The following is a 12,257-nucleotide window of genomic DNA, read 5'->3' as shown; positions in this document are numbered from 1 at the left end:
AGCTTTCACGTGACAGTTAATGATTATGAAATTGAACAGTAATTAAAGATATTGGAGAAAGGATACTTTCTGGGTGGAGTATTAATTGGGACAAGTGCTTTTCTCTGAAAGCAGATTAGGATGTCTTAAGTCTGCTGTCTTCAACTAAGGATAGATGAAATTGTCAACTTTGCTTTCTCATTTTTTAAAATCTCTATTCCATCCAATTTGTAAAATCAGAACATTTTGCTAAATTGTTATCAAATACAAATACTAAAATTGCATTTGTATTGGGGAAATTCAAGAGGAAAATCTCTATTCCATCCAATTTGTAAAATCAGAACGTTTTGCTAAAATGTTATCAAATACAAATAATAAAATTGCATTTGTATTGGGGAAATTCAAGAGGAAAATCTCTATTCCATCCAATTTGTAAAATCAGAACGTTTTGCTAAATTGTTATCAAATACAAATACTAAAATCACATTTGTATTGGGGAATTTCAAGAGGAAAATCTCTATTCCATCCAATTTGTAAAATCAGAACGTTTTGCTAAATTGTTATCAAATACAAATACTAAAATCACATTTGTATTGGGGCATTTCAGGAGGAACAGTATTTAAGAACACCTGTTTGTAACGGCTTGCATTAACTCTTTAAAAACAGACGAACCTGTCAGACACAAAACAATGTCTTCATTCGATTCCACAAAATAATCCTATCAAGATTCATATCCAGGTTTTTTACAAGCTACATTTGCCTGGATGGAGGAATCTATTTATACCTCAGAATTATTTTTCTTACACTCAGATGGAAAATTGCTGATTTTGGTAACCTCTTACTAAAAATCGTTTCCCACCCCAAAAGGATGGAAATCCGGTCCTATCCTTTGCAGATCGCGATAGTCAGCTTTTGTCAGTTCAGTGACCCTATGCAGCACATCCCTTAGTTCAAGAATAATAGGATTGGCAATCTTCCAAGCTGGATTTCTGCCGATACTTCAAATGCGTTAATTTTGCATTTCTGATTCTGAATTGGCGACTTAAAACTCTAGAATGTGATCTTTTCCAAGATGATTGGTTCCCTTTTTGAAATTGGGGTAACATGCTTTTAAGGGCTGATTTCATATAACTCATTGAATCAGGAAAACTTTTGTTTGTTTAACTTTGATGGACTGGTCATTGACCATAATAAAAGTGCTGTTCCGTTTTGGGCAATTTAGTGCTTGCTTAAGCTCTATTCATTTGGCTGTTGTTGTTTTTAATGGCTCTATTTGCTGTACCAGATCTCTAAAATGAGCTACTTTGATAATCTGTTTAACCCCTAGACAGCCCATGCCACTCTGGGTCTTCATTTCAGTGATGTTTCTTATTTAAACAGAAACAGAATGACTGTGGGTGGGCAAAAAAAGCAGCGGGAGCAATTTCCAAGTTCCTTCTGGTTTCCTCATTGAATTTTCTTCTGAAATCTGGCAGGGAACATTGAAAATCTTCCCATCCTTCCGAATTCAGGAAAGCAGCTCTGAATTGTCCTAAATCAAGATTGTCACAGAGGATATCCATGTGGTTGCTAAGAGTCAACATTGACTAAACGACATATAATCAAATGCCATTCCAAATAAGATGTGAACACCAGCAGTCACAAAGAGCAATATTTTAAGGAAATATAAAGTGCAGAGGCAACAGTTTCATTTTAATTTCTATAGACAGAAAAAGAGAAGATTCAAAAGTTTTATGCAGAACAGCTGACCAAATGCCTAAAATTATCCTTATATATATTTATTTATAAAGTGCTTGGAATTGGTGAACAGGTAGGCTGTTCTTGATTTATGACTGCAGTCAGGACTAGAACTTCTGCCACTAAGCGAAGCCATCATTAAATGAGTTGTGTTCAATTTTACAATTTTTTTGCCACAGTTGTTAAGTGGATCTAGCTTCCCCCATTGACTCTGTTGGAATCTCATAAGGAAGGTTGCATATGGCAATTGTGACTGCAGGATGCTTCAACCATTGTAAACATCAGCTAGATTCCAGTGTCCAAATTTTGACCATATGACCATGGAGATGCTGTGGCAGTTGTAAGTCTGTGCCATTGTAAATTCAAGTGGTCGCTAAACAAATGGTTATAAGTCGAGGACTACCTGTAGATTTTACAAAGAATAAAATGTCAGATTGCTGTCTCTAATTTAGGAGAAAGACAATGGAGGATGAGAGAAATTAAAATGAAGTAAATGAAAAAAATATGATTCATTACAGTATTTTTTGTCAAATGTATATGACTGCCCATCTCACAAAAGGGCCTCTGAGTGACATGCAACAAGACAAGACTAAAAACAAATATAAATGTTATGAAAAGCTTTACAAAGCACAAGGCTTAAGAGAATAGTAAGTATAAATAGCAATGGAGCCACTTCAGTATCTTACCAGTCTCTAGGAATTGAGGTCCATACATCTTAAACTTGCCAAAGTTGATGAATGCTGACCTAAAGTAAGTATCACTGAATTTTCTGATTTATTGTTGAGTAAACACAGTCAATATATTGACAGCCACAGCACAAGGTGTTAGAAACTAATTAGTTTCACCATCTTCGGCAATAGTGGGCCCTCCTTGTCAGGTGGAATTTCGGTTATCTTTTTTTGGAAATGGGAGTGTCCCATCCAGAGCAGATTTTGCTTTTGAAAAGGGACAGTTAGCCACCAATAAAGCCTGTTGGTGAGCCTAGGCAAAACTTTATTTTTCCAAGATGCAGCAGTGAGTTGGATCCAGGGATACCACTTAGAACCAAGCCACTGAAATTCACAGGGTGAATAAGTCAGATTTGATGCATGGCTCACCAAGTTGAAACATACACAAAAGTCCGGAATCCAGGCCCGATGTACTGTATATGCACTTCCAAGCCACCCACAAACAGATGATCTGTCTCTTCCCCAACTCTGGATTTCACTGAGCCCCCCCTCCCCACAAAAAAGCGCTGCTCCCGCTGCTTGGACAACAGCCGCTCCCTCCAAATGTTGGGGCGCACATTGGAAGTGCCTCCTCCCAATTCTTTTTAACTCCACACGTGCGCCCAGGGGTGGGTGTAAGAAACCGGGAGAGGCACATTGTGCTGAGCGGGGTACGTGCCCAGACAGGTGGTTCTCCACCAGGCGTCCTTCTCATTCACCAAGGACAACCCGCCTGAGCCCCGGGCGGCTTGAGGACTACACCGCAGCCCTTAACCTGGTGCCTGTTTAACCCAGGAATAGCCTGAGTTTCGGCTCCTCCAAAAAAGAAGCGGGCGAAGCCAAACCTGGGCATGGCAACCAGCCAGGCCTGCCTTTCATGGGTATCCCCCCCCACTCGTGTTTTTCTCTCCTTTGCATGAGAATCTGGCCATGGCAACCAGCCAGGCCTGCCTTTCCTGGGTATCCCACCCACTCGTGTTTTTCTCCTCTTTGCACGAGAATCTGGCCATGGCAACCAGCCAGGCTTGCCTTTCCTGGGTATCCCCACGCCACTTCTGTTTTTCTCCTCTTTGCACGAGAATCTGGCCATGGCAACCAGCCAGGCTTGCCTTTCCTGGGTATCCCCCCCGCCACTTCTGTTTTTCTCCTCTTTGCACGAGAATCTGGCCATGGCAACCAGCCAGGCCTGCCTTTCCTGGGTATCCCCCCCCACTCGTGTTTTCCTTTGCACGAGAGCGAAAGGTTTCCACGCACCCGCGGAGCCAGGCTCGAGGCTCCGCCCGCCCGGCCACGCTGCCTTCCGTCTGCTCCGGCCCCGCCCTTTCGCTCGGCTTCGCGGCCGCGCGGCGGCGGCGGCAGGGGAGCCGCGGCGGGGCTGCGTGCGGCCAAAGGGGGCGGCCGCCGTGGAGGGCGGGCGGACGAGAGAGAGAGAGAGAAGGTCCTGCCTCTTCCTCCGCGCGGCACAGCGGGGTCGCCGGCCGGGAGCCTCGCTCGCCTCTCCATCCCGGCCGGGCGGGGGAAGGGGGCGTCCGCCCGCCCCCCGCCCCGCACTTGCCGCGCCGGGCTATGTTCGAGTAAGGAGCGCGCTGCGGGGAGGGGGATGCCGGGCTGGCGGAGGGAGCGGGTGGCGGGTGGCTGCGGCCGGCTGGCCGGGCAGAGAGGCGGAGGCGGCGGTCCGTCCGCGGGGCAAGGGGTCTCTGCTGCGGCTGGGGCAGCTGGCAGAGGGCGAGGGGTGAGATCCGGAGGGAAAGAGGGCATCGGGACGGCCCGCTGGCTCCTCGGCGATCGCCGGCTTTAGGCTGCGCGGGAGGGCTGGGTCACTTGTCAGCTGGCAGATGGAGGGAGGAAGGGATGGAGGGACAAAGGAGCTGCCGCGCGAGAGAGAGAGAGAGAGAGAGAGGGAGAGGGAGAGAGGGAAGGAGGGAGCGGGGGCTGGTGGAAGGGAGTGCGTGGCATCCTTGCGAACTGCGGCGGGCGGAGGGAGAGCCGGCTCTGGCTGGCGGAGGGCAATCAGGAAGATGCCGCGAGGTGGAAAACATGCACACGCACACACACACACACGCACACACCGCTTTCTGCCCTCCCCCCCCCCAAAAAAAATCTCTCTAATTCCCGGAAAGCCCTGGCGAGGGCCAGTCTGCGTGTGTGCGCGTGTGTGCGCGCGCGCCCGAGTGTAAAATTTGCACGCTTTTCCCTTGCAAGAAGGGTTCAGATCTGGCTGGCCCTGCCCCTCTTTCCTCCTCCTCCTCCTCCTCCTCTTCCCCCCCTGCCTCCCCACACGGGGTTTCAATCGAGCCGCTGGGGCATCGGCCATTCGCTGCCGGTCGCCCTCTGGGTTGGGTAGCAGCGCCTTTGTTGCGCGGGTGCCCGCAGGGCTCCGCTCCTGCGTGGGTTGGCGGGCGCGTGCGCGCGGCCGAAGAAACAACCCCCCCCCCTCCGTGGACAGCCCTTTTCCTGTCGTGATGTTCGCGGGCCCGCGCTGCCCATCTTCTCCAGCCTGCAGGATCAACCAGATGGATCTCAATGTCTGGACAGCGCCAGAATGGCTGGCTTTTTGTGTGTGTGTGGGGGGGGCAGGCTGTTTGATTAGTTTATAGTTAGGTATATTTTGTGAAAGTAGGGTGCATTGGGTAAATGTAGCTTTCCATTCTCTCTCTCTCTCTCTCTCTCTCTCTCTCTCTCTCTCTCTCTCTCTCTCTCTCTCTCTCTCTCTCTCTCTCTCTCTCTCTCTCTCTCTCTCTTTCCACACACCCCCAGCTTTTGAACTGGTGTTTTTTTCTGTCCCAATATTGCACAGGCTGCTGATGTTCCCTGTGGCTCACTCATCATCCCCAGCCCCCACATAGATAGAGGTTGCAACAGGAAGAATGCCAGCCAGTCTCTTGGATTAGCTTTGTTGACTTCTGCGTCAACTAATGTATGAACAAACAGACATACCATGTGCTTTTGAGCAGATGTATGTGGGGTTTTTTTTCCTTGTGCTGAAATTGGGCTACTCTTGAATCTGGACTCCTGAGATCCTTTTTTCTACTCTGGAGAAGCTTCCTTAGCATCTTTGACAAAGCAATCAATTTGTGGGAACCTTGAAACGTATTTTTACAACTGAAGAAGGGGAGTATAAAATTGCACAGTAAAGAGACTTTCCAGAAACATCTGGGTTTACTTTCCCAAGCTTCTAATGCCCTTCCATTATATATGTGGGAGAGGAAGATGAGTTCCATAATCCTAAAAAAGCTGTATGGGAGGGTAGTCCATAAACAAAAAATGTGATGTAATTTGAGGGATCTTTAAGATGTCACAAATATCTTCATTTTTTAAAAAACAGTGTGGACTGTTCTAAAAGCTCTGAGATCCTTATTCAAAACTCTGCAGGCCAGTCACGTGATTTTGAATGTATAAAGGTCATAGGGTCATAGGATGCCAGAAAATCACTAGTTAGATTTGCACAGCCATTTAAGGATGTCGGTTACAAACTTAGTAGCTGTAGCTGCGTACAGTACATATAAAAATGCTAGGTTTCTTTTTTTTCTTTTTCTTTTGCTCTTGCTGAATTATTTTGTAGTTTGGCATGTTGTGTAAGCCTAGGGCGCAGGGGTAGGCAACCTTAGCTCTTTTATGACTCGTGGACTTCAACTCCCAGAATTCCTGAGCCAGCATGGCTCAGCTTGGAAACCACTCCCTTTCCCCTCAGCATGGCTGGCTCAGGAATTCTGGGAGTTGAAGTCCACGAGTCATAAAGCGGCATAGGCCTAGGCCAGGGGTAGGCAACCTTGGCTCTTTTATGACTCATGGACTTCAACTCCCAGAATTCCTGAGCCAGCATGGCGGAACTATGGCCCCCTCATGACTCGTGGACTTCAACTCCCAGAATTCCTGAGCCAGCATGGCTCAGCTTGGAAACCTCTCCCTTTCCCCTCAGCATGGCTGGCTCAGGAATTCTGGGAGTTGAAGTCCACCAGTCATAAAAGAGCCAAGATTGCCTACTCCTTAATGGACAGATCACTGTATTCTGAAATTCCCCAAAAGGATTTATTAACAACTAGGGTGATGCATACTGTGTGAATACATAGCTATTCATTGTATGTTTGGCCCTATGGCAAGTTTCTCTTCAATTAATCTAGGTATAGATCAGTTCATATCATTCAGTCCTCAAGAGAAAACGAGGTCATTGAAATCCAGGTGCAAACTCATCAGAAGTGTCATAAAAGGAAGAGATTATTGGTAGTGCATCTTTGTGGGACACTATTTTCTGCTCCCAAAGAAATGAAATTCATCCACTGTGGTTCCTTTCCCATATTACTGAAAATGATGATCACCTTCAATTGCATTGTGGGTAATTTTGGGACTTTAAAGGGCTATTTATAGGCTTAAACACCCAGTAGATCCAAGCTTGGGAACTTGGAAACAATCCTTTTACATCATCGTCAGTGCATGGGGCAAATCAGATTTACTAAAACTTAAAGTAAGATTGTGTAGGGATGCTCACTCCTGAGTTCCAAGTTGAAAGCCCTAAAGTGGCTTCCATAACATGAAGAAGAATGAATTTTGCCTGAGTGATGCAACTGGAAATTGATGTGTGTGTTTGGGATACAGGTGGCCGTTGACTTATAACCTTTCATTTAGCTACTGTAAAAAAGTGATTTATAACTGGACCTCGGACTTAACAACCTTTGCAGTGTTCCCATGGTTACAGGATCAGAATTCAGATGCAAAGCAACCTGTAATGTATTTATGATGGCTGCAGAGTCCTCAGGTGACACGATTGCCATTGAAGGCTTCCAACAAAGTCCATGGGGAAAGCGACCACGTAATTCACTTGACAACTATGGCGACTGAGCAAAAAAAAATAAAGGTCATAAAATTGGGCGCATTTCGCTTATTGATTTGGTTAGCGATGGAGGTTCTGATCCCTACTGGTGGTTGTACACAGAGGACTACCTGTAGATGCAGCCTCCTTATCTGTGAGTAGTTCCTGGGAACTAGAAAAAACGTTTCAATAACTCAGCAGTAAGGGCAACATTACACAAAAGGCTTGGTGGAGCAGTGGGCTAATGCCTCCTTAAGTAACACCAGCTGCCTGCAATTAGTGCAGGTTCGCATCCCACCAGGCTCAAGGTTGACTCAGCCTTCCATCCTTCCGAGGTAGGTAAAATGAGGACCCAGATTGTTGGGGGCAATAAGCTGACTTTGTAATAATGCCGCTTGGGGGGGGGGGCGAAAGCCCTAATAAGCAGGCCTTCCGACGCGACCTAAAAACACATCTGTTTAAGCAATCCGGTCTGGTCTGACGAGTTCGGTTGTAATTATTGTTTTAAGGTAACTATCTTCTACATTTAGGCAAAACTAGGGTTTAATTTGTTTTCAATATCTGTATTTGTGCATTCTGTTATTTATGTCACTGTTCACCGCCCTGAGTCCTTAGGGAGAAGGGCGGTATACAAATCAAATAAATAAATAAAATATACCTAGAATGAAGGCTACTGCTAAGCTTGTAAGCCGCCCTGAGTCTTCGGAGAAGGGCGGGATATAAATGGATTTTTTTTAAAAAAAAGTCAACGGCAGGAAGTGAGGGTCAACAGCCTTAGCACGTTGCTAGCACAGACAATTATGACTGGGAAGAAGGAGAATAGGTCAGTTACCTTATCTTTCCCCTGCCAGTTCCAGTGAAAACATCTGTGATAGTCTACTTCTGCTACTGATTTTGTGGTCTTCTGTTGGCTGTTTTCTGCAGTCTTACAGAAGCTTAGAAAGGTACTCTGTGTAAGGCGCAGGACTGTTTCAGGCTGTCTGTCTGCAGGTCTATGGTCAGAAGGATACTGCTTCACCGTCAGAACAGTCAGGGTCAAATTTATTATGGCAGGAGAAAGGAGAAGTATGGAAATAATACTAATGATTTATTAAACTTGTAGGGCACCCAACTCCCAGCAATTTTCAATGGTCCAGATCTGTCCAGAGGTTGCAGAGAAAAAGATTCTGACTGCATCCCTATGCAGGGATGTGGGAGGTGGGGGGCAGCTCAGAATGTTTTCATTTCATTTCATTTATTATAATGTATTTGTATACCGCCCTTCTCCCGAAGGACTCAGTGTTGCTAGTGACTCCATTCTTAAGGCTTTAATCTTCCTCTTTCCTGGCCACGTGGCTCAGAGGCAGCCCATCCTGTGCTTCTCAGTGTGTACATAGACACAGACACAACATCGTGGAGAGCAGAGATTCACATTGAGACAATGCTTGTGGAGCTACATGTACCAGATCCTCCACAAAAGCACATGCTAACAGAGGCCACACCTACTATCCCCAATATATATCCATATTCCTTGATTTCTCCTGGAGGGCAGGTGCATGTGTATGCACAAGCATGCTCACTCTTGGCATGTTTTGTCACAGAGAAGAAAATACAGATGCATTTAGGAGGTAGGGCTGGAAGAGATCTTGGAAAGAATTCAGAAGCTCTTCATGCTTTTCCACACTCACCCTATATGTTACATCAGCATCTGGCATGAAACAATTAAAGTGCACCATCTCAAGTACCTGTGATCTAACAAATCTTGCTTAACTATAACTTCTAGAGGCCTTGGCTGGCATAGCCAGTGATGTGGGAGGAGAAATTGTCCGGAGTTGGTAGGACTCAAAAAATGCAACTGTTGTGGCCTGTTCTATGCAATAAGACCCATCTACAGCTCTTACGACCACAATTGAGTGCAAAATTTATGCTGCTAAGCAAGACAGCTGTTAAGTGAATTCTGCCCCACTTTACGACCTTTCTTGCCACAGTTGTTAAGTGAATCAAAGCGGTTGTTAAGTTAGCTACATGTTTGTTTAGCGAATTTGGCTTCCCCATTGACTTCTTGATGGAATTGTTGGGAAAGTGAAGGAGGAACACCAGAAGATTTATGAAGGAGAGGGGTAGGGGTAGAGAGAGACAAAGATGACAGAGATAGAGGGAGGGAAGGGAGGAAGACAAAATCTGAATTCTGATTCATAACCACCCAGAGTCACTTGGACATTGAGATTGGCAGCATATACATTTAAATAAATAATAAATATGTCCCTGGTAGCTCAGTCCCTATCAATATAAACATGAAGCTAGATATTCTCTCCCTAGCACCCCCGGCCTCCCAGACATTTCTTTACTCTTTTGAAAGGCATTTCACATCTTACTACATGGTTCTTCAACTTGCAGAGACTCTACAGAGTTCCTTGCAATAGCTTCTTTAAAACAAAAACAAAAAACCCCACCCTTAATAACGTGCGGTGATCGCTATCTTTAGGATCCCCCTTCCTTAGATGTAACTCTAATCCACGAAACTACTTTAAAAGCACCGGAGATTGGTTGATCATTGGGGAAGCTGAAATGTTTTGGCACCATGCAATTCTTGGTCTGATTCACCTGAGACATATCCGGTGATTATAACCCGTGTGATTTCCAGGCATTTTTCAGATTTCAAACCCACTTGGATGGTGGACATGACCAGGATATGCAATCATTGTGCAAGGTTTGAGAGCTGCAGAAGGCACAGGGAAGCAGGAAGGGTGTGTAAGTGAATAGCAATTACTGCTCACTTATCTAAACCAATAGAGAAGCATAACATAAGCATAAATCATGCTTACTTTTATATTATACATTACAATAATTTCTACAGATAAATAGATTTGAATAATTCCTGTGCCACTTCTCGTTATAACAAGCCACAAAGCCATTTATAGTAGCCAAAACATTATTCCAGAGGCAAACAGCATTAAGTGCATCTAAAAAAGAAATAAAAACAGAGCAGAATGAACTAAGATACGAAAGCAAAATAAAACAAGAAAAATATTTCTTTAAACAATTACTCTGGGAGGAGTTTATTTGTTTATTTATTCATCACATTTGTATATCTGCCATCTCATGTAGTGACTGGGTGCGTAGTAATAAAATGAGATACATAAAAATAATTGAAAACGACCAAATTGAGTAAAAGTTTTTTTTAAAAAAAACAAAAGAACAAAGGTCAGAAAAAAATATACAACAGAATACATTCACTTAACTATCAACTAGTCATCTAGCAGGTTTCAGATATTTGACAGGATCAAGGGTGCATGAAGGGCTGGGGAAGAGAAATGTAATAAGATACATTTTTAGAAATGCTCTCTGCCTGCCAGTTTGGTAGCTTGGCAAAAGTTTGCTCTCTGCCTAGCAGTTCCAGGTTCCTACAAAAATCACTGGTTGATCTTGAGAAAATTCCTGTTTTTTTTCAACCACATGAAATTGCAGTTAGGAAGATAATGTAATGGGTGATGCCATTAATAATAATAATAATAATAATAATAATAATAATAATAATAATAATAATAATAATAATAATAATAATAATAAAGTTGGAAGGGACCTTGGAGGTCATCTAGTCCAACCCCCTGCTCAGGCAGGAAACCCTATACCATTTCAGGCAAATGGCTGTCCAGTCTCTTCTTAAAAACTACCAGTGTTGGAGCATTCACAGCTTCTGGAGGCAGGTTGTTCCACTGGTTAATTGTTCTAACTGTCAGGAAGTTTCTCCTTAGTTCTAGGTTGCTTCTCTCCTTGGCTAGTTTCCATCCGTTGCTTCTTGTCCTGCTTTCAGGTGCTTTGGAGAATAGCTTGGCTCCCTCTTCTTTGTGGCAGCCCCTGAGATATTGGAACACTGCTATCCTGTCCCCCCTCGTCCTTCTCTTCGTTAAACTACACATACCCAATTCCAGCAACCGTTCCCTATATGTTTTAGCCTCCAGTCCCCCAATCATCTTTGTTGCTCTTCTCTGTACCCTTTCTAGAGTCTCGACATCTTTTTTACATCGTGGTGACCAAAACTGGATGCAGTATTCCAGGTGTGGCCTTACCAAAGCATTGTAAAGTGGTATTAACACTTCACTTGATCTTAATTCTATCCCTCTGTTAATGCAGCCTAGCACTGTGTCGGCTTTTTTGGCAGCTGATGAGGAATAAGCAAAAGGGCCACACTTAGTATCTGGGGTCCAAGGCTAGAAAGGAAGAAACATCTCACTTCCGAGTGGAACGTTTTGGGAGATCTTTGTCTTTTAATAACAGCATTTAGTTTTATTTAATTTTAGGGTTTATTTAGTATATTTTAGTTCTTTCTTTGGGAAACTGTATCTGTGGTTTTTAGCAATCAGGATCTGAAGAGGTTCTAAGAACTGGAAGAAGGGTAATAATAATAATAATAATAATAATAATAATAATAATAATAATAATAATAATAATAATAATAATAATAATAATAATAATAATAATATGAGTTAAAAAATCTGTGCGTTGACAAAATATAGAGCCTTGGTGGCGCAGTGGGCTGATGCCTCCTTAAGTAACACCAGCTGCCTGCAATTAGTGCAGGTTCGCATCCCAGCAGGCTCAAGGTTGACTCAGCCTTCCATCCTTCCCAGGTAGGTAAAATGAGGACCCAGATTGTTGGGGGCAATTAAGCTGACTTTGTAATAATGCCGCTTGGGGGTATGTGTGAAAGCCCTAATAAGCAGGCATATACATAGAATGAAGGCTACTGCTAAGCTTGTAAGCCGCCCTGAGTCTTCGGAGAAGGGCGGGATATAAATGGAATTAAAATAAAAAATAAAAATAAAATAAAAATGTCAATTACAAAAGGCCACATTGCTTAGATCTGCATGTCATACATACTGTGGTCAATACATTGTGACGTGTTAAATCATAATGCGCCGAGTTTTCCCCAAGAACTTAGGATGTCATAATATATTGACACAGTATACATGACGTGCAGATCCAAGCACTCTGGCTTTTTGTAATTGACAGATGGAAATTTTGTCAACGCACAGATTTTCTAAGTG

At 44.0% G+C, this 12,257-nt stretch overlaps 1 protein-coding gene across 1 annotated transcript in view; it reads left to right on the top strand.

Moving 5' to 3' along the window:
* Window positions 1-3,796: 3,796 nt before the first annotated feature.
* Window positions 3,797-12,257, top strand: part of GRAMD1A (GRAM domain containing 1A) — a 49,633-nt gene continuing 41,172 nt past the window's right edge. Inside the window, exon 1 of the mRNA XM_083369468.1 lies at window positions 3,797-3,997. Coding sequence (XP_083225594.1) covers window positions 3,990-3,997 — 8 coding nt within the window. The 5' untranslated portion in view covers window positions 3,797-3,989. The remainder of the gene's footprint in view (window positions 3,998-12,257) is intronic.

The sequence above is a fragment of the Vipera ursinii genome, assembly GCF_947247035.1.
Source record: "Vipera ursinii genome assembly, chromosome: 9".
NCBI lineage: Eukaryota > Metazoa > Chordata > Lepidosauria > Squamata > Viperidae > Vipera > Vipera ursinii.
Note: the sequence above shows the minus strand (reverse complement) of the source record. Positions and strands in the feature narration are given on the sequence as shown.